The 22487-nt window shown below is 45.1% G+C and overlaps 3 protein-coding genes across 5 annotated transcripts in view; 1 reads left to right on the forward strand and 2 right to left on the reverse strand.

Annotated features, from left to right (window-relative positions):
- GUCY2C (guanylate cyclase 2C) overlaps positions 1 to 332 on the reverse strand; it is a gene marked incomplete at both ends in the record, with an annotated part of 71632 nt that extends 71300 nt beyond the window's left edge. For all 3 annotated transcript variants that reach the window (XM_080705279.1, XM_080705278.1, XM_080705277.1), the window contains one exon: positions 116 to 332. In XM_080705279.1, the coding sequence (XP_080561405.1) occupies positions 116 to 332 (217 nt within the window). The remainder of the gene's footprint in view (positions 1 to 115) is intronic.
- Positions 333 to 13901: 13569 nt separating this feature from the next.
- On the reverse strand, positions 13902 to 14213 carry H4C16 (H4 histone 16; the record flags this gene model as incomplete). The annotated part of the gene is made up of 1 exon (XM_080705971.1): positions 13902 to 14213. One exon carries the CDS (start codon positions 14211 to 14213, stop codon positions 13902 to 13904), a length of 312 nt encoding a protein of 103 aa, XP_080562097.1.
- A 3335-nt stretch (positions 14214 to 17548) lies between these two features.
- H2AJ (H2A.J histone) lies at positions 17549 to 17938 on the forward strand (the record flags this gene model as incomplete). The annotated part of the gene is made up of 1 exon (XM_080706445.1): positions 17549 to 17938. One exon carries the CDS (start codon positions 17549 to 17551, stop codon positions 17936 to 17938), a length of 390 nt encoding a protein of 129 aa, XP_080562571.1.
- Between the last annotated feature and the right edge of the window lie 4549 nt (positions 17939 to 22487).

Below are 22487 nucleotides of genomic sequence, written 5' to 3' on the forward strand. Positions count from 1 at the left end.
CTGCCTCGAAATAGAACGGGGATTCTCGAGGGACCTTGAGGAAGGTTGTGGGATTAGGCAAAGCACACGAGGTCTTTGCTTAGCCAAGAGGAGGGTTCTGTGCCCATGTTCTTACCAGCCTCCTGCAGACGCCATCGCACTATGTCCAAGCCCTCCTCCACCGCTTGCTCCAAGTTTTTCTGGGGCTCTGTGAAGGCAGTATTGTCCATCATCAGGACAGTGATCCCGTAGCTACCATTGTGGCAGTTCTGACTCATCTGGGAGGTCCAGAACATCAGCCCTGGCTGGAGGAGCAGTGACCACAAAGCCCAGCCCAGCAGTGGGGTCTTCATGGCCTCGCTCCACCGCACTCTGTCCTTTGGGGACGTGGCGACTCCAGATGGACGGCCACTCGTGGAGTCCCTGAGTCCCTTCTCCTCCACGATTCGTCCGGGGCATGCCCGGGACGTGGTCACGTGGGCCGTGGAACACAGCCTACCTGCCGGTAATTAGCAGCTACATTATGGCAGGGGATAAACCAAAGTTCACTTGATGTGTTTGCACACAGAAAGGTTAGCGCTATAAACAGGGAGATTGCCCGGGCCGAGCCCTGTAGAAAGACATCAGTTTCTGACATATCCCTGGGAAGAGGGAAAAGAAAGAAGAGGTAGCGTATCACCCAGCAAGGCTGGTGAAATGGAAAGAAAGGTCAAAAGGGCCGATGGGCAGGGCACATACGGTGGACTAGTGGCACTTAGGTTTCAGTTGCACATCAAACTGGAATGCTCAGCTCGGACGCGCTGTGCTTCAGTTCTCTACCCAACAGCTATTTACTGAGAACTGGCTGTGTGTCAGGAGCTGGTATCCACCGGAGACCTAGCAAAGGGTGATGTGGATGGAGTCATGTCTGCACGGAACATGCATTTTAACAGGAAGACACATTCAGCATACCGTTCTGTTACTGCATTAGGTTACTACTCAACGACAATAAAGTACAGAGTACAGGTTAACAGAAGCTGCACTAGGAGTCACAGAAGCTTCCCTGGTCTAAGCAGAGCCCTGAAGGATAAACAGGTATGAGCTGAATGGAAATAAAAGGAAGAGCAGCCAGACCTGGGCGAGGGAGCACCCCTGCAAAGACCCCAAGGAGGGAAGGGGCAGGTGTTTCCAAGGAACTGAAAGGCATGGGGTGGTTGGAGAGCCCGGAGTCAGGTAGCCACAGAAGGCACTAGAGAGGAGGAGGGGAAACACGGAGTTTACTACAAGCAATTAAAGAAGTGGGGCTGTATCCTACAAACTGAGAAATGGCCTTGAGCAGGCAGGCCTGTGCTGTAAAGATCCCTGAAGCCACTGTGGGAAAACGTCCTGGGGAGGCAGGTGTGGGAGTGGGGAACTCAGAACGCGGCTGTTGCTGTAGTTCGAGACTGAAAGGAGGCTGGGATGAGGGCGGTGGGAATGCAGATAGCTCCAAGAGATATCTAGAAAGAAGGTTGGATGGGGCTGGACGTGGCGGCGCATGCCTGTGATCCCAGTACTTAGGAGGCTTAAGATGAGAGGATAGCAGGTTCGGGACAGTCTCACAGCATAGCAAGACTCTTAGCCACTTAGCTACATCCTGTTTCAAAAAATAAAAAGGAGCTGGGCATGGTGGCGCCTGCTTGTAATCCCAGTACTTGGGAGGCTGAGACAGGAGGATTGCTCAGGTTCGAAGCTAGCCTCAGCTATTTAGCAGCTTAGTGAGATTATATGTTTCCAAATAAAATATAAAAATTAGGTCTGGGAGTGTAGCCCAGAGGTAGAAGACCCTGGGTTCTACCTCCAGTGCCACAAAAGAAAGAAAAAAGGGATGGAGGTGGTAGCTTGGAGGTAGAATGCTCTGGGTTCAATACACAATATGATGAGGGGTAGGGGGAGAGGAAAACCACACATGACTTCTTTTTGGAAATGTTAATTTTAAGGTGTCCATGCAGGTGTGGGAACAGCCTTTGTGGCGTTTTGACCAGAGAATCTGGATTTATTTTTTTTTCCAATTTTTGACCTTTTAAAAATTTTATTGGTGCACTATAGTCTCACATATTAAGGTGATTCTGGCCTCATACAAGGAGTTTGAGAGGATTCCACCTCTTTTGATTTCATGGAACAACTTGTATTCAGCTAGAAATCTGTCTAGACGTGGGATTTTTTTATGGAAGGTTTTTTTTTTATTGTTGTTTCTATCTCTTTGCTTGGCATTGTTTGATTTAGGTTTCTATAACCTCTTAGTTCAGTTTAGGTAGGTTGTATGTTTCTAGAAACCTGTCAATTTTAATTTTTTCCAGTTTACTGGAATATAAATTTTCATGATAGTTTCTGATGATCCTCTGTATTTCCCCATGGTCTGTGGTAATAGCTTCTTTTTCACTTATGATTTTATTAATTTGGGTTGATTCTTTCTTTTGATTAGATTGAGTAAGGGGTTATCAATCTTTTCAGAGAACTGGCCTTTTGTTTTGTTGATATATGTAATTTTTATTTTTCTCTATTTCATTGACTCCTGCTCTGAGTTTAATTATCTCCTGCCTTCTGCTGTGTTTGGGGTTAGTTTGTTCCTATTTTTTGAGGTCCTTGAGGTGTGTCATTAGGTTATTTCATAAATTTCTGTTTTTCTTATGTGGGCATTCAGTGCTATAAATTTTCTCTTAGAACCACCTTCAAAGTGTCCCATAGACTTTGGTATGTTTTATCTCTATTTTCATTTTATTCTAAGAATATTTTTATTTCTCCCCTTATTTTTTCTTTGATTCAGTCCACATTCAAAAGTTCTCATTTATGTATTTATGTAATGTCTTTTGGTCTTCTTGTTATTGATTTCTACTTTCATTCCATTAAGATCTGAAAAGACGCAAGGAATTATATTACGTTTTGTGTGTGTGCTACTGGGGGTGGAACCCAGGGGCTTTACTACCTCTGGGCTATACTGTCAGACATATTTTATACTTTATTTGGAAACAGGGTCTCACTAAGTTGCTGAGAACCTCCTTACTAAGTAGCTGAGGCTGGTTTGTGCTGTGTGATTCTCCTGTCTCAGCCTCCCAAGCACTGGGATTACAAGTGTGTGCCACCACTCCTGGCTTATATTACATTTTTTAAATGTGCCAGTACTTTCTTTGTGGCTTACAATATGGTCCACTTTGGAAAAAGTTCTGTGAGTAGCTGAGAAGAATGTGTATTGAGTGTTGTTGGTTGGAATAGTCTGTATATGTCTGTTAGGTCCATTTGGTTTATAGTGTTCTTTAGGTCTGAAGATTCTTTATTCATCTTTTGCCTGAAAGATTGATCTAGTAGTATGAACTGTGTGTTGAAGTCTCCTAATATTATTGTATTTGGATCTACCTGAGACCTAAAGTCTCAAAGAGTTTGTTTTATAAAAGTGGGTGCATTCGCTTTTGGGACATAAATGTTTAGTATCATTACATCTTTTATTAGTAAGAAGTGACCCACTGGGTGTGGTGGCATATGCTTATAATTCTGGTACTTGAGAGGCAGAGAAAGGAGGATTGCAGGTGTGTAGCCAACCTCAGGTACTTAGTGAGACCCTCTGAAACTTAGTGAGATCCTGTTTCTAAATAAATAAATAAATAAATAATAAATGGGCTGGGGGTGAAGCTCGGAGGTAGAATGACCCTGAGTTCAATCCCCAGCACTGAAAAAAAAAAGTGACCCACTTTATTTTTTCTAACATTTAAAAAGATCTCCTTTGTCAGATATGAGCCATGCTACCTCTGCTTGCTTTCTGTCTTTATTTGCAAAGTATATATTTTTTTCTGTCCTTTCCTTTTAGCCTATGGATATCTTTGCATGTAAGGTCAGTTTCTTATAAGCAGCATACAGTTGGATCATGTTCTTTAATCCACATTGCTAATTTGTGCCATTTATTTATTTAGTTAGTTAGTTATTTAGTTATTTAGTTAGTTTTGGTATTACTGGGGATGGAACTCTTCTACTTCCGGGCTACACTCCCAGACCTATTTTATATTTTATTTGGAAACAGGGTCTCTTAAGCCAGCGAGGTTGGCATTGAACCTGAGCAATCCTCCTGTCTCTGGCTCCCAAGCGTGGTGATTACAAGCATGTGCCACCACGCCCGGCCTAGTTTGTGCCTTTTATTATTTATCTATTTATTTATTGATTTAGTTAGTTAGTTAGTTAGTTATTGGTGGTACTGGGGATGGAACCTTTCTCGGGCTACACTCCTAGGCCTATTCTATATATTTTTTTATTTGGCAACAGGGTCTCTTAAGCCAGTGAAGGCTGGTTTCAAACCTACACGATCCTCCTGTCTCTGCCTCCCAAGTTTGGGGATTACAAGTGTGCGCCACCACGCCTGGCTAGTTTGTGCCTTTTAAATGGGAAGTTTAGACCTTTGACATTCAGTATTATTACTGAGAGATGAATTTGGTGTCTTGTCATTTTGAGTTATATTTTCTGCTTGGTAGTCATAAATATATTTTAGCTCCTGCTTGGCTTGGAAGATTTTTATTTCTCCATCAATTTTTAATGATATCTATGCTGGATATAGTAGTTTTGGTTGGAAGTTGGTTTTTTTTTATGTTTTTGTTTTTTGTTTCTTCTTCAGGGTTTGTAGTATATCATACCAGCTCCTCCTGGCTTTCATGACTTGTATTGAGAAGTCTGGAGTGATTCTTATTGTTTTACCCCTGGATGTTACCCATCCTTCTGGTCTTGATGAGTTTAGATTTTTTCTTTGACCTCTATGTTTGTCATTTTGATTATTATTTATTAGTATATGGAGAAGTTCTTTGATTTTGTTTTATTAGTATTCTGAATATCTCTTCTATGTGAATGCCCAACTTTTTTTTCCCCTATGTTTTGGAAAATCTCTGTTCTTAATCTGAAATAATAGGTTTCTAATGTCCTTGGTTTGGGCTTCTAGCCCTTTCTTAGTGTCTATTATCTTTAAGTTAGGTCATTTCATATTATCTCATATTTCTTAAATGTTCTGGCTATGTTGCCATATTGTCTTCTTTATTGTTAACTGTATAATCTTGTATAATCTGTTTTCCAAGATTGAGACTCTATTTTCCTTGCTGCCAGAGGTGGTTTACATTTAGGTCTTTACTTCATTTATTGTCTCCATCATTTTGTTCAAAGCCTCATTTTGGTTTTTACTTAGACCCTCAGTTTCTCTATTTATATATTCTTTTTATTTTCTGTACACTTTCTCTGATTTTATTTCAGAGGTCTTTGATCAGATTGAAAATCAAAAATCTAAATTCTCCATCTGGTATTTTATGCAGTTCGGTATTGATGATCTCCCTTGTTGTTGAGTTGTGGGAGTTTATTGTTTCCTCATTGAGCTTCATTCTCATGTCTTTAGAATTATAAGGTTTGTGTCTCCATGGCCTTGGCGTTCTTTTCCTCTTTCCTTGAGATTGCTATGTCTGTTTGTTATCCCTTTATAAGGGATGGGGGTATTTGCCTCAATGAATCTGTCTCACATAATCAGACTTTTGAGTGTCCCCCACAAATTCTTTATCAGGATATAGTTCTTTGTTAGTGCATGCAAGCAGGAGTCTCTGATTGGCTGCAGGCTGCCATGCTCTCCAGGCTTAAACTCAGAAATGCTAGAGACTATGATGTTCCATTTTGATCCTGGGACTGTTGGCTGGGATTTAATGCCTCGTAGAAACCACTGCTGCTCTGCTGTTTGTGAGGCCATGATATCCTGTGGAGCACTGATCTCCAGCCTCTATGTTTACTGGGCATAAGCACAGCAGGGCTAGAGATAACTGTATTCTGAGCTTGTGGCCCAACTGACTGAACTTTGATGGCCAAGGGACCCCACCACTGATCTGCTGGTTGTGATCACATGAAATCCTGTCATTACTGGCCTGTGTAATCACCAGTCACAAACTCTGCTGGCTGACAGAGAATTTGTTTCCCGGCCAAAGCTCTGGAAGGAAGAGACTGTACTATTCTGAGCCTGGGATTTGAATAACTGAGTTAGCACCGGGGGCACTGCTGCTGCTCTGGACAGCTGCAATCATTTGAGACCTTGTTGGCACCCACCTTTGTATGTGTGGCACCCAAACAATTCCAGGTATGCGTTTATAGCCTTCCTAGTCTGCAGTACAGTTGCCTGAGGTATTCCACCCCACAGATACCACTGCTGGAAATCCTGTGGCGATGGCTGGAGACCCTGTAGGGGTATGGAGAAATGCCAGCTCTAGGTCCCATCCATCTGAGTGTCCCTAGGGACTGTCTACTAATTTATATTTCTGCTGTGTCCTACTGTAGGCCCTGCTCCCACCTCAGCTGGGATGATTTGCCAACTCACAGACCCCACAGAACTGTTTTTTGCCAAGCAAGTATCCAAAGCCAAGCAAGATCCTGCTGAGATGGTTTGTAAACTAATCTTCTGGAAGAGTGCTGCCCAGGTCCCTTCAGGAAGGGATAAATTCAGCTGTAGCCATAGGAGTTCACTGGGTAAAATGGGCGGTTGGTCCATAGATTCACAGTGATCTTAATAAGGTGGGGTGTAGCCACTGAGGTCCCTGCAGGAAGGTTCTGTTGTTTCTGTGTCTGAGTTCAGCTTCAACTGCAGGAGTTTGCTGAGTAGTTTGGCTGGGCAGTCTAGGGAATTGCTATCTTGAGGTAATTAAGTGTGGAGATAAAAAAATGATTGCTTTTGATGATGTTTTCTGCAATCACTGGCTTGACAAGATTCAGTTTCTTCTTTGCTGGAGTTGGTCCCTTTGAGCCACGAGTCCTGGCAGTTGCCAGCCCCAGTGTGGGCTCTCCAAGGTGGCTCTACCTCATGAGACACGTGGTGTTCTTTTTGGTCCTCTGCTCTCCAATGCCACCACGTTTTGATTGTCTTTGTTCTGTTAAGTTCTGTCTGCTTTCCTTCTCCTGCCAAGAAGCAGTCTTCTTGCTGCTTGAGTTCCAAGTTTCATAGCAATGGAAATGTACTTTTTTCCTCTGTCCCGCCATATTCTTCCATATGTTGAAATGTTAATCCTCAAAGTGCTAGTCTTAGGAAGTGAGGTATCTGGGAGGTGATTACATCATGGGGATGGGGACTCATGCATGCGATATAATGCCTTATAAAAGAGACCTTCCTTTTTTTTTTTTTTTTTGGCAGTACTGGGGGATGGAACGCAGGAGCATTCTCCAAGTTATAGCCCCAACCTTCTTTTTTATTCTTTATTTTGAAACAGGGTCTCATTGAGTTGCAAAGGGCCTCACTAAGTAGCTGAGGCTGTCCAGGAACCGTGATCCTCCTGTCTCAGCCTCCCGAATGCTGCGATTACAATGTGCGCCACCGTGCCCAGCGGGACCCTTCCTTTATATGAAGACATATTTAAAAAACAGCCATCTATGAGCCAGAAAGTAGCCTTCAACAAATGCTGAACTACCCAGTACCTTGACATCTGACTTTCTAGCTTCTAACACTGTAAGAAAAATAAATTATCTTGTTTATAATCTACCCAGCTTAAGATATTTTGTTATAGTAGCCAGAATGGACTAAGACACTCTTCAATATAGCACAAAAACCCTCCAAGGATATGAGGGGAAAAACCCCACAATTACTCCATATGAGAAAGGACAGCTAAGCAAGTCACCTGCATTTACCATTTTTTAAACATGGCAGCCAATGGGTCTCTCTTTTCCTCGCCAACTGAGAATTGAACCTAGGGCATTCTACGTCTGAGTGATACCTCCAGCTCTTTTTATTTTTTATTTTTAATGAGGGTCTTGCTAAATTTCTGAGGCTGACCTTGAACCTGTGATCCTCCTGTCTCGGCCTCCCAAGGACTGAGGTTATAGGCATGCACTGCTGTATCAGGCTCATTTTGTATTTTTATACTACAGTGTCCTTCCCACCTTCCCAATTCCCTTTGTCTTCTTTTCTCAGGGGAGAAGCAAAGATAAGCTTGCAAAGGAATTTCACCCCAAAACGAGTGGAACAAAAAAAAATAAATGTTTTGTGCTAAGCATTAGCGGTAGAGATTCTGATCTGAACTCATTGAAGAAAAATGACTAAAGTAATTAACTGATAATTAGCTGAAATGCACATTGAATGCTTGTAGTCAATGGGCACAGGAATTTCTCCAGGGAAGTCGTATGCTCATAAGGCTCTCTGTATCCAAATTTGCTAACTTCATTTATTGTTGTTTGTACTTAATCAAGTGGCATATAATCTAATAAAATGCATATGTGACCTGTTGGATAGCTTAAAGGCAAATTACTGAGAAAATTGCTGTGATGAGAATGTAATGTGCTGGAGAAGAAGATACAAAATTCAAAAGATTCTGTCCTTAGAGTGCTTGCTAATTGTTCTAATAGATCAAATACTGAAATAGTAGAAGGTTTGCTGGGGTTTGGATTACTTAAGAAAGCTGATTGAACACTCCTCTTAGGGGACTCATACTCAAAAATTTCTGTCCATTTGCCTGTTTTGTATATGATGGGAATTATGTGTTGGAGTCAACAGTAATATATCTCAGTTGTAAACAAACTTCCCTGTATCCTAGAAATAGTTGTTATCTGTTTTCTCTATCTGTATTCAAGGTATACCCCCAGCCCTATTTTATATTCTCTATTTTGCAACAGGGTCTCGTTGAGTTGCAAAGGGCCTCACTATACAAATACAATTTTATTTTATTTTTAATTATTTTTAATTTTTTGTGGCACTGGGGATGAAACCCAGGGATATTCTACCTCTGAGATACACCTGCAGCCCTATTTTTATTTTTTATTTTGAAACAGATTCTCACTAAATTAATTGCAAAGGGCCTCACTAAGTAGCTGAGGCTGTCTGGGAACCAGGATCCTTCCTATCTCAGTCTCCCAAATGCTGGGATTAAAGCATTCGCCACAAGCCTGACTCTCTCCTTTTCTCCTCTCCCCTCCCCCCTCCTCCTCCCCCCTCCTCCCCCTCCCCCCCTCCTCCTCTTCACCAGTTTCCCCATCACTGAACAAGCATGTGAAGGGGCAGACTCCACCGCTCTCTTTCACTTTCTATTGGCAGGAGGAGAGGCTACAGGGGAGGAGGGGGAGCGGCACTAATAGTAAAAGCTGTAGATGATAGAAAAGAAGGACTGCTGGAAATACTCCAAGTTTCTGGGAGAAAGCAGAAGCGGAAGTTCACTGGTATTTCCAACGCAGCCATTTAAATGTAATCTCTTTATTGCAAAAGATGTCTATGATAACCCCATTCGCTCCTACTTCCCAGCAGAACCTCTCTTTGTTCAGGCATCTGCTAGTTTGAAACAGGAGCTTTTTGGATTGGCCTGGCTTCTCCCCACCTCTAAGAAATGACTCCTGAAGGACTGCTCCTGCTGGTGACATCACTGAGCCACCTGCTTCCTCCATCCCAGCAGCACTTTGCCTTCAAACTTTAAAAAAAAAAAAAAAAGAAGGAGGAGGAGGAGGAGGAGGAGGAGGAGAAGGAGAAGAAGAAGAAGAAGGAGAAGAACCTGGGCATGGTGTTGCATGCTTGTAATTCCAGCATTCAGGAGGCTGAGACAGGAGGATCGTGGTTCTCAGTCAGCCTCAGCTACTTAGTGAGGCCCTTCACAACTCAGTGAGACCCTGTTTCAAAATAAGGAATAAAGAATAGGGCTGGGGATATAGCTCAGAGATATAATGCCCCTGGGTTCCATCCCCAGTACTGCAAGGAAAAAAAAAAAAAACACATCATGTACATTAGGGATTTTTTTTTCTCTTTTACATGATGTATACTCACAAATAAATCAAAGTTAATCACTAAGCCAAACATGAGGAGGGAGGAGGAGGGAGTGGGGTGGAAATTGGGGAAGGGCTAAATGAGTGATGTGTACATGTATGCCTCTACCATCTTGTATTCCATTAAGTTGTATGACTACGAAGCACCAATAAAACAAGTTAGTTTTTTAAGTTGACAAAACCCAAAAACAGCACGATGCTTTGAAATATGTATCCATTATGGAATGACTTAGTAGAGCAACTAACATTATCTCACCCATACCCATGTATGACTTAAAAAAAAAAGAGAGCATCTAAAATCTACTTTGGAGAGTAACTTCCAGCCTCCATGATGTAAGAGTGACTTCTGGCCGCCATGATGTGAGAATGGCTTCCGTCCTCCATCATGTGAGAGTAATTTTCATCCTCCATGATGTGAGAGTGACTTCTGGCCTTCGTGATGTGAGCGCAATTTTCAGCCACCATGATGTAGAAGCAACTTCCAGACCCCATGATATCAGAGCAGTGTCCGTTCATGCTCCCTGCTATTGCAGCCGCTGGCACTTATGCTACAGAGCTGGCTATGGACTGAAACATCTGAAACCCGATCATATTTTCTACAAGTACAAAAATCCTGATGCAAAATTGAGTCTGATGATAGCTTGGGAAAAATAAGAATGACAGGCTAGGGATGGAGCTTAGTGGTACCACCACCCAGTACCACCAAAAGAAAAAGCAAGCAGGCAAGAAAGAAAGAAAACAGGAAAAAGGTACAAAAGAAAAAAAAAAAAAAAAAAAGAAGAGGCAGACAGCATCTGAGTTGGGGTGATTTTGGACTACCAAGATCCAGGGTGGAAATCCAGTAAAAAAAAAAAAAAAAAAAAAAGAATCAAGGGCAAAATATTTTTAAAAGAATGCTTACGGTATAGTCTAGAAACAGTGGCAAGGCCAGTATGGCAAGAGCGATGGAGAAAGGTGGCGACTTGGAAGAAAGGCTGGTTTTGCCTGGACACATACATGGACACCCAAATGAGGAGGGCCGTGGTTCAGTCAACAAGGCTGAGCAGTAAAAACATGATCGTACAGGCCGAGGAAGCCACGGAAGGATGCTGCAGTGGAAGAAGCCCGATTAGAGCAGTGTTTCACCAGCCGCATGGGGATTCAGGATACAAGCTGGGCCGTCGAAGGCCCAAAGCAAAGAATCGTGGTTGCCCTTTAGTTGTTAAATTAACCTGAAGGAAATGAGGCCACTGCGTTACTGGGAGAGTTGAGAAGAAAATAACTGAAGAAGAATCGGTGAAACACAGACTCTGTATATAGAGGAAGGAAATAAAGAAGAAGAAAGTTGGCTTCTGTTTCAAAAGGGTAAAGGAGAAATGGTGGTGGCTCTGTTACTAGAAAAAAGCAGAAGTCTGAAAGTCAAGAAATGAGTCGGACATGTTGAGTTTGTGAAGTCTCCCCAGCTGTTCTGATCTGTTCTGACCACCCCATGATCATTTATTTCCCTTAATTAGTAATAGATTTAGACATTATCTTAAATAACTAAGCTTGTTAAAATTTGGGGGCAAAAGTCTTTTTAATTAGATCATTAGCGTATTATATAAAGGACTGCAGATGCCAAATACACCTGAGAGGTTAAAAAACATTAATAGGAATTCAAGTTAATTGATACCCAAGAGGAAAGAAAAAAAGTTGTTTACATTGATAAAAGACCCAGTCTATAGTATTACAATCATTAAGCTTAGGTATTAACCCACACACAAATTATGTTTAAGTGACTTAAAATATGAGAGTAAGTGAACAGAAATGAAAATATAGCAGGAGATAACCTGATGGCATCAGGTACAATATACATTAAGTAGACAAAGAAAGGGTTCTTGTTTCCAAAATATAATTAATGATACCGAAGAGAGTCTCAAACTGAACATCCTATTGTGAAGCATTATACTATACTTCCCTGTCCAGGGTCCATTTCCAAACATTTGTCATAAATAAAACTTCAATAATAATCAAAAAGAAAAAAACTACACAGGCAACATTATCCAGCCTCAATTTATGATTAGAAATGAATGCTGATAATTAAAACAGGAAAATGGTCCAACTACCTAAAAATTTAGTCTCTCTAAACCCAATTTTTTTTTTTTTTTTTTTTTTTTTTGGTACTGGGGTTCCTGGAACCCTTTCTACCTCTGGGCTATGCTCTCAGACCTATTTTATACTTTTTTTTTTTTGAAACAGGGTCTCTTAAGCCAGCGTGGTGGCTTCGAACCTGCGCGATCCTCCTGTCTCCACCTCCCAAGCGCGGGGATTACAAGCGTGTGCCACCACGCCTGGCATCCAAACTGCATCTTAAAATTATAGCTTATTTAGCAAATAATAAGACATTTTATTTATTTATTATTTGTTTGTTTGTTTATTTATTTATTGGTGGGTACTGGGGGTGGAACCCAGAGGCTTTCTACCTCCAGGCTATACTCCCAGACCTATTTCATACTTTATTTGGAAACAGGGTCTCACTAAGTTGCTGAGAGCCTCACTAAGTAGCTGAGGCTGGCTTTGAACTTTCCAAATAAGATATAAAATCGGGATGGGGGTGTAGCTCAAATGTGGAGTGCCTCTGGGCTCAAGCCCCAGAACCACAAAAAAAAAAAAAAAAAAAAAAAAAACCCTAAAATAAACGGAAGGAAATAGGAAAATGGTTTAAAAAGAAAGAACATCAGAGGCTAACAAATAAAGATTAAAAGTTTCTGAAAGAAGAAACTGATAACTTTTGAAGCTTTTAAACACATTTCTGAAAAAAATATAATCTGAAGATAGAACAAAATTAGGAACAAGGTTATAGTATTTTAAGATGAGAAAGTACCATGTATTTAAATTTATTCTAATGACATTTTGATAAACTGGGTGGGGTGGTACACACTTGTAATCCAGTACTTGGGAGGCTGAGACGGAAGGATCACAGGTTCGAAACCAGCCTCAGCAAATTAACAAGGCTGTCAGCAATTTAGCAAGACCCTGTTTTCAAATAAAAAGGAAAACAGTGCTAGGGGTGTAGCCCAGAGATAGAATCCTCCTGGGTTCAATCCCCAGTACCACAAAAACAAACACGAAGCGGTGCACGAACACACCACACCACACCTTGGGGCGCCAAGCCCCCATCCCCAATCCCTGATATGCAGAGGGGTCAGGAGTGCCTGAGCCAGGAGTGGATTGATGCCATCACACTCCCGCCGCGCCTCACCGGCGGCCCTGCTGGCCCGCACGGGGATGACCGCCTGGTCCAGGGCCTTCCTTTGCCTGGAAAGAGGCCGCCCTTATTCAGTCCCCGGGCAGAACCTCTCCATCTCACATCTCCCTCGCCCCCACTTTTATTGATCTTATTAGAACCCAGCCCATCACGCAGCTCGCAGGAGGATACAGAGGCAGGGCTTTTATTTGAAAACCAGGAAGATCTCCCAGCTGCAAGAGGGTCACGTGTGACAGTCTCCTGAGCATCACCTGGACGACCCGCAGGTTGTCCCAAGCCGCAGACTTCTGGAAACTTAACCGCAGGTGGAGATCCGGATTTCCTTGTGGCTTGAGACTGCATTATCGGCTCCGTTCGCCGCCCCCCAGCGCCCCTGAGCTGACATTAGGAAGCTGGCCCGTGGGAACTGTAGGGATCCGCGAGCTCTGGCCTAGGATTGGGCTTCACCTGCACTTTCCCGCTTTACGGCCAACTGCATAATAAAGTCGCACGCACTTATAAGGATTCCAGCGGCGCAATTCCCGCCCAAAGTCTCGGGCAGCCGCCTTCCGGGTGGAGGGCCCGCCAGCGGCCAACCAGGTTAGGCGGTGCCGCCCCTCTGACGCTCTCCTCCAATGGGAGACGAAGCTGGCGCACCTGATTTGCATATCAGCCTATATATAAGTGCACCTCGCGCAGTTGGGTCTCTAGTTGATGTGCGGACCGTGTTGGCCTAAGTACTTGCACAACTGAGCGCCATCACCCCCAACCTGTGCCGCTCTTCCCGGGGTCCTAGCCCCGAGGCCCAGCGCTCCCCGAAACCCACCCCCAGGACACCTAACGCAGAGCGGATCCCACGCCATAAGCCAGGCCACCGCCTAGCCTGCGCGGCCGTGTGCAGCGCTCTTCCTGAGGCTTTGGGGGCCCTGAAAAGGGCCTTTGGGTGCGGAGGGGGCGCGGGGCCGGCTCAGCCGCCGAAGCCGTACAGGGTGCGGCCCTGGCGCTTCAGCGCGTACACCACGTCCATGGCCGTGACGGTCTTGCGCTTGGCGTGCTCGGTGTAGGTGACCGCGTCGCGGATCACGTTCTCCAGGAAGACTTTGAGGACGCCGCGGGTCTCCTCGTAGATGAGGCCGGAGATGCGCTTGACCCCGCCGCGGCGCGCCAGGCGGCGGATGGCGGGCTTCGTGATGCCCTGGATGTTGTCCCGCAGGACCTTGCGGTGGCGCTTGGCGCCCCCCTTCCCGAGGCCCTTGCCTCCTTTGCCGCGTCCAGACATGACGGAAGAAGACAGCTCAAGCAAGCACCGCTGCTGCTCCCGGCCCGAGAGCTCAGCTTATATTCCCTTGCTGCGGACCTGTTTGAAGACTTCGACGTAGTGGGCGGAGCTCCAGGCCCCACCTCCGGAGTTTTTTTTTCTTTCCACTACTTTTTTATTTTTGTATGCGTCTTTTAGAAAAACTGTTTTTTTTTTTAATTTTTTTTTTGGCCATAAATTTTAAGAACGTACAGTGGCGTTTTCGAAGGCTTAAAAAGTATGGGGTAATAGGATTTATATTGCCCTTTCTTGTCGCTAGAATACAAAGCAGTCCTGATCTATGCTCTCTGATCCCGCTCCTTGGACGCTCTCTCCTCCCAGCAGGGGTTAATTCTGTTAGTTGCTTTTCAAAGGAAAGGATTATTCTCATAATACCATTTCTGGATTAATGTGAAAAATCAATACAAGCTATTAAAATGCTTTACATTTGATCAGATCCTCCTACCAAATTCATATTGTGGGTCTTTTAAAGTAATTAGTTGGAAAGAAAATATCGTAATGGCTCTTTCTTTTCTCTCTCTCTCTCTCTCTCTCTCTCTCTCTCTCTCTCTCTCTGTGTAGGGGTACTGGGGACTGAACACAGGGCTATTCTGCCTGTGGGCTACACCCCCAGCCCTATTTTATTTTTCATTTTGAAGCAGGTTCTCACTAAGGACGGCCTCGCTAAATTGCTGAAGCTGGCTATGAATCTGCGATCTGTCTCAGCCTCTAAGGACTGTGGGATTTTATACTGGTGCCACCATGCCAGGCTCTTTTTCCCCTTTCTATGGGGCCCGCGGGAATTAATTACCCCTCCCCCAGTAAGTCCAGCCTTCTGGCAGCTCTCTACCCCCTTTCGTTCTGATCTTTTGGCCTAAAATTGTAAATTTTCCTGCCTCCTGTCTCTCCTGTCTGGTTAGAGCATTTACTTTTCAATTAAATAACTATTTTATTTTTCTGTGGTACGAGGGATGGAGCCCGGGAGCACTCTACCTCCGAGCTACATTCCCAGCCCTGTTTTTTATCATTTATTTTGAAACAGGGTCTCACTAAGTTGCAGAAGGCCTCGCTAAGTAGCTGAGGTTGGGAGAGAACCGTGATCCTCCTGTCTCAGACCCCCAAGTACTGGGATTACAAGCGTGGGCCACCACGCCCGGCTTAAATAACTCTTTATATTGAGGTATTTGGCTATATAGGTAAATTTTTTCTTATGTCATTCAAATCTGAGGTTGGCACATCTTCCACATAAAAATTTAGAGTTCTTGTAAAGCAACGGGTACCACAGCCATGGATTTTAACACTAATTTATACTGCAAATTCCCAAGAGAGACCCCTGAACAGTGCCAACAGTATCAGTGATGTCACCCCTCTTGGAGACAGGATTCTGTATCTTCTCAGGGTGTATTGCTGCAGGATGTAAGGGATGATTCAGAATTCTTTCCCAGTTACTTAGTTACGGTCTTAAGGAATGAGTGTTTTAGTGAATTGGGCTTTTTTGTGCCTGCAAAAAAAGACCTATCCTTTCGAGCAGCTTTATGGTAAGCTTTATATTTCTAAATGTTTTTAACTTATGCTTATTTCAATTCTTGACTATCTCCCAAACTGAACGTTTAGTTATCTTTTCTTCTCCTCTCTCCCTCTTTCTTTTCTTCCTTTTTTTTTTTTTTTGTTGTTGTTGTTTTGAAACAGTCTCACTAAGTTGCAGAGGGCCTTGCTAAGTATCTGAGGCTGGCGGGCAAACAGCCATCCTCCTGTCACAAGTACTAGGATGACGCCCAGCTTCCATTTCACTTAAGTGGATACACAGAAAATACCGCGTAAAATATGGTTTGATAATCATTTAACGCTGAAGCACATACCTTTGTATAACTGTGAAAAATGTTAAGGCATATTAAAGTACCTCAATGAATTAGAAGACACATAATGATAATTATGATTATTGTCTGTGTGGTACTGAAGACGGAACATCCTCAGCTCTATTTATTCTTTTATTTTGGTGGTACTGGGGGTGGAACCCAGAGGCTTTCTACCTCCGGGCTACACTCCCAGACCTATTTTATATTTTATTTGGAAACAGGGTCTCACTAAGTTGCTGAGAGCCTCACTAAGTAGCTGAGGCTGGCTTTGAACCCGTGCGATCCTCCTGCCTCAGCCTCCCAAGCCGCAAGGATTACAAGCGTGCGCCACCACGCCCGGCTTATTCTTTTATTTTGAAACAGGGTCTGTCTCACTAAGTTTCTGAGGGCCTCACTAAGTTGCTGCGGCTGGCCATGAACTCAGTCTCCCAAATGCTGAGATTACAAGTGTGCGCCACCACGTCCGGCTGAGAACAAATTTTAATTAAAAAAAAAAAAATGCATCCCCCCCTTAATGTTATTTGAGTATATAAGAACAAACTGCCGCCGTTCTTCCTTTTCAAAGGTACAAAGGAGGCCCTGGAGGCCCTTAAAGTCTTTGCTGAGACCGAGAGCCCGTGACGGACAGGAACCCAGCCTCAGCGACTGGGCTGCAGCCGCGGCCTTTCCCCTGGAATCCAGTGGCTCTTTTCAAGCCCAGAGCCTCAGATGTAGACATGTTAAGTTCCAGTTAAGCCAGAAAGCGTTCCTGCCTAATTCCAGAGCCTTAGAAGGGCACACTGCCCGGGAGCCGCAGAACTTTGCGGGGAGACCAGTGAGCGTCCTCTGGTCTAGTAAAGGACCATTTCCATGACCAACTACCGACAGAGCCTTTTCTCGAGCCAGCTCCCGGGTCTGTTGGGTAACAGGGGTCAAGGCCTTTTAAAAAGAGGCCGGCAGAAGTGTCTGAGGCTGTGATTTTCACTGCAGGAACAAGCTCACAAGCGCGGGCGCTGGAATCCGATAACGACCTGGCTAAGATGTTGCATTACCCGGGCACGGCAACGTTTGTCACGAACAGGTTAAGCGAGCCGGTCCATCCCATCACTACTAAAAGCGTTTTTTGTCTATTGCCAGGGGCAATGACCTCCATTGCTGCAAAAGTGAATGTCGAAACCCCGGCGTGGAACCGCCCGGCGCCGGGCATTCATAGGAGCGGCTATGCAAATGAGGAGTACAAATATGCGCTTTTGATTGGAGGAGGCGGGAGGGGGCGGTCCCCTTGCTAGCTCGCTATTGGCCCGCGGAGCCGCGGATGTTGCGGCGCCCAATGGGAAGGCGCTGCCTAGTGGCCACCGGGGAGTTTGTGGCTGCAGTTCCGGGGAGCTGGCATTGCATTCCCTTTACCGACCCACTCGCTATATAATTTTTTATTTTTATTTTTATTTTCTGCCCTGGCTGGAGTGTTAGGCGACAGGCGGCATGTCCGGTCGTGGAAAGCAGGGCGGTAAAGTGCGGGCCAAGGCCAAGTCCCGCTCCTCCCGCGCGGGGCTGCAGTTCCCGGTGGGCCGAGTGCACCGGCTGCTGCGCAAGGGGAACTACGCGGAGCGGGTGGGCGCGGGGGCGCCCGTGTACCTGGCGGCCGTGCTGGAGTACCTGACGGCCGAGATCCTGGAGCTGGCGGGCAACGCGGCGCGGGACAACAAGAAGACCAGGATCATCCCTCGCCACCTGCAGCTGGCCATCCGCAACGACGAGGAGCTCAACAAGCTGCTGGGCAAAGTGACCATCGCTCAGGGCGGCGTCCTGCCCAACATCCAGGCCGTGCTGCTGCCCAAGAAGACCGAGAGTCAGAAGGTGAAGGGCAAATGACCCGGACGCCGACCTCCCCCGCCGAGGCTCGCCCCCTGGCCATCCCGGTGGCTGGATGTCCAGAAGGGCCGGTGCGATCCAGCCGGGAGATGGGCAGTGAGGAACCGCGGGAGCCCGGGGCCAATAAAGTTGGTGAAAACCGAGTAGTCCCGAGAGCTGTGTAGTTGCGGGACCTGCAGGAGGCCCGGGGTAGGGGGAAGGCGCGACCCGAAGGCCTGGAGCAGAGGTCCTGGTCGGCCAGCTGGCGCCCCTGGGCTGCTCTGACTCGCAGTGACAACCCTGGGGGCGTTAGGGAGGATGGGGGCGCCCAGGCCCCGGTGGCCGGCAGCTGGCTGGCTGGGATGCATCTCGGTAGCATCGTCGGTGCGACGCGGCCCACTCGAGTTCCTAATACTCCCCCTTTCTCCTGCTGGTCGTGGGCTGTCAAGACCAAGCTAGGAAAAGAACCTCCTGGGCCCAGCTTTTGTGGCTCTGGCCAAGTCTGCGTTTCAAGAGGCGGAGTCGCTTCGCCTCTTCCAAGGGTGGCTTTAAGGACACGGTATCAATGTAGGAGATCCCTCTTACACGAATAGCTTTTGTGCCTCTGAGTTCGGATCCAACGCCCTAACTTTCACAGTTCTTTAAAATGAAGGAAACATCCCGTAGTTTGGGTAGTAACAGAAGTGTGAGTCATGAGAGTGGAAACTCCTTCCTGACCCTCATGTTACATAACAGCGGGGCCTTCAGTTAGGACTTCATGTGCTTAGGAGCCTTTAAAATGGTGAGAGGCTGAGACGGGATCCCACGCAGCCAACCTCAGCAACTTAGCGAGGCTCCCCACAACCTAAAGAGACCCTGTTTCAAAACAAGAAGTAAAATAGGGTTGGGGGTGCAGCTCGGAGGTAGAATGCCCCTGAGTTCCATCCCTAGTATAAATAAATGAATAAATAAGGAGGTAGAATGCCCCTGATTTCCATCCCTAGTATAAATAAATGAATAAATAAGGAGGTAGAATGCCCCTGATTTCCATCCCTAGTATAAATAAATGAATAAATAAGGAGGTAGAATGCCCCTGATTTCCATCCCTAGTATAAATAAATGAATAAATAAGGAGGTAGAATGCCCCTGATTTCCATCCCTAGTATAAATAAATGAATAAATAAGGAGGTAGAATGCCCCTGATTTCCATCCCTAGTATAAATAAATGAATAAATAAGGAGGTAGAATGCCCCTGAGTTCCATCCCCAGTACAAATAAGTAAATAAATAAATTAGGGCTGAGGGTGTAGCTTGGAGATAGCATGACTCTGGGTTCAACCAGAGCACCAAAAAAAAAAAAAAAGAATGATTTTTTTTTCTCTCTCGAGTTTTAGCTAAGGGTCTTGTCTCTACCATATTTTACTCAGGGAATTATCTTGACTTTGCTTAATAATACGACAAAACCCTTACTTTTAGGGGTCGGGTGCTCTTACTCATGGGACAGTATTGTTCTGGAACAGTACTGTTCTTACCCTTCTCATCTTAGTACAGCAAGCTGCGTCCTGGCTTATCCCAGTTTAGATTTCAGGCCTTTGGATTCGTCCTTACTCATCTTCCCTGTGAGTCAGAGTTGAATTCTTCCTGGGGGGAAAAGAGAAAGCGAGGTGTGCCTTCTAATCCGCAGCGATTAGCAAGGGCTGGCCACACTTCCCCATGTGGACTTTCCTTTGCTCCCACGGTTACTGGCCATCTTTCCGGCTCTGTACCCAGGGAGGAGGGTGCAGATGTGAATGAGACCCGCCATATTTCCACTCTTGACGCTCATTTTTTTTTTTCTTGGTACCCTATTTTTCAAGATGAGGAATAGTATTACACACAGCTTCTGTTAGTGCGTGCGTCTCTTCTTTGTGTGAAGGGACACAGGGGCTTCTCCAGTGTTGATCTTGGAGTTGTGCAGAGGTCAGGCCATACGCATGTGTATTAAAAGGCAGATGGTTGCCCCCCTAATACCTGAGGACCACAGACCCCAAAGTGCCACAGGCTGTTCCAGGATTTCCAGCTATTAACTCGACTCCCTAACTTCCAGTCGGGGTTCTCCATATGTATAAAGTAGTTGACTCCTCAGCTGGGCAGGGTACTGAAGGCTTGTAATCTCAGTACTTGGGAGGCTGAGACGGGCCGGGGTGGGGGGGAATCGCAGGTTAGAAGCCAACCTTAGCAATTTACAGAAGCCCTGTTTCAGTATGAAAAATAAAGTTGGGCTGGGAGTGTAGCTTGGTGGTAGAATGCCTCCGGGTTTAATCCATCATACCCGCCCCCCGAAAAATTCACTTCTCATGAGCCGCATATCAGCCACTTAATAACCTGAAAGAAGTACCATTTTCTACAAGGATATGAGTATACGCTGATAGAGTAAATTATAGGTAAGGTACTGAAAAGATTTTTTTTCACAAACATTCAATTGTTAGAATTAGTTCTCAATAGTACCACTTATAAAGCATACATGAACACACACACACACATGCACACACACACACACACACACACACACAGACATTTACATACAGCCCTAGGTATCCATGGTTTCCACATTTACGGATTTAGCCAATCAAGGTTAACAAATATTTAGGGGAAAATGACATTTTATTGAGTATGAACAGACTTTTTTCCTTGTCATTTCCTAAATAATACAGTCTCACAACCCCATGGCATTTACTTTCTATTTGTTGTTAGTTAAGCTAGGGAGGATTCAGAGTAGACAGGAGGATGTGCATATGTTAAAAAGTCTTGACAAGTCTGCAGCTGCAGCTAATTACCCACAGATGATAAAGGGCGTCACTATATAAGTGCGTATCCGGGGCTGGTTTTGACATTTGAGCCTAACTTCCTAAAGACAATAGTTACCAAGATGACGAAGAAGTCAGAAGAAGGGCCATCAAGAGTTTTATAAGAAATCAAAAACAAATCTGGGCGTGGTGGCGCACGCTTGTGATCTCCGCATTTGGGAGGCTGAGACAGGAGGATCCAGGTTTGCAGACAGCCTCATCTACTTAGTGAGGCCCTTTGCAACCCACTGAATAAAAAATAGGGCTGGGGGTGTGGCCCTGGGTTCCATCCCCAGTAACAACAGAAAAAGAAAAACCGCTTCTGCCTTTGTCTTTGATAATTCACCGTGGTTTGTCTAAGTCTATCACCTGCAGAGCAAGATACAACTACCTCATCTCTGGCCAGCCTCCGTGACGACTGCCCCAGAGGGTCTCACGATCCCCTCACATGCTCCTCAGGCTGTAAAGTTCAATCAGCCCCTTAATAGTTCTGTTTTTGAGAGTTTTGTTGTTGTTTTAACCTTTATTATTTACTGTTAAAAAGCTGTATGTAAGTCGGGTGTGGTGGCGCACACTTGTAAACCCAGCATTCGGGAGGCTGAGACAGGAAGATCGCGGTTCAAGGACAGCCTCAGCTACTTAGCGAGGCCCTCTGCAACTCAGTGAGACCCTGTTTCAAAATAAAGAATAAAAAATCAGGCTGGGGGTGTAGCTCGGAGGTAGAATGCCCCTGGTTTATATTCCCAGTACTACACACACACACACACACACACACACACACACACACACACAGCTGTATGCAAAAATCAGCTCAGCCTGTGTTCTTTGGTGCTCACACTAATTCCCGAGGTTAATTTATGAGGCAATATTTCTTCCCACGTGAGACCAGGCATCGGAGGACACAAGCTGGGGCGGGGGCGGGGACTGAATTCCAGTTTTTAACTTGCACACATGCTTGTGGCAGCGTGTGCTCCGGCCAGGATTTGTTTGATATTTGTTTTTCCTGCAGAGCCAGTCTTGACTTTCGTGCTCCTGAGAACTGGTCTGTTTAGTTTTGCCGGCTTGGGACCCAAACGTTTAGTCCGCCCCATACTTGGTAATGATTGGCATATTAAACGCCAACTTCCCAAAGCCCTTCATGTTGAAGAACTGAAGCTTTCTGGGATGAGACCGAGGTTCAGATCTACCAGGCTCTTCATTAGTGGTCTGATCTGGGAAATGTTACTCAACCTTTTGCAACCTCAGTTTTATTTATGATGGGCATAATAAACATATAAATAAAATAAAAGTGTTAAAGCTAAAAACGAAGGCGTAATAGTTTTCTCTGGGAAGGGCTTGGGGAGGATTCAGTGAGATTATGTGAAGGAGGGCACTACGTTTTCTTCACAGAAATGTGCCAAAGGAGCCGGGCGTGGTGGCGCACGCTTGTAATTCCCCGCGCTTGGGAGACGGGGACAGGAGGATCGCGCAGGTTCGAAGCCAGCCGCGCTGGCTTAAGAGACCCTGTTTCCAAATAAAAAAGTATAAAAATAGGTCTGGGAGTGTAGCCTGGAGGTAGAAGGGTTCCATCCCCAGTACCACACACACACACACAATAAATAAATAAAAAGCCAAATTACTAGTAGCTACTCTTATTTCTATGTGAAAGTGGATTTGGAGGGTGTAGCGGTAGTTTTGGGGCCTATGGGAACACGCACAGTAGAATCCTATGACTTCTGTGATAGCAAACCACAAAAATAATTGCAGTGGCTCTTTTACTAATTACGG

Source organism: Muscardinus avellanarius (assembly GCF_963383645.1).
Source record: "Muscardinus avellanarius genome assembly, chromosome: 11".
NCBI classification, from domain to species: Eukaryota; Metazoa; Chordata; class Mammalia; order Rodentia; family Gliridae; genus Muscardinus; species Muscardinus avellanarius.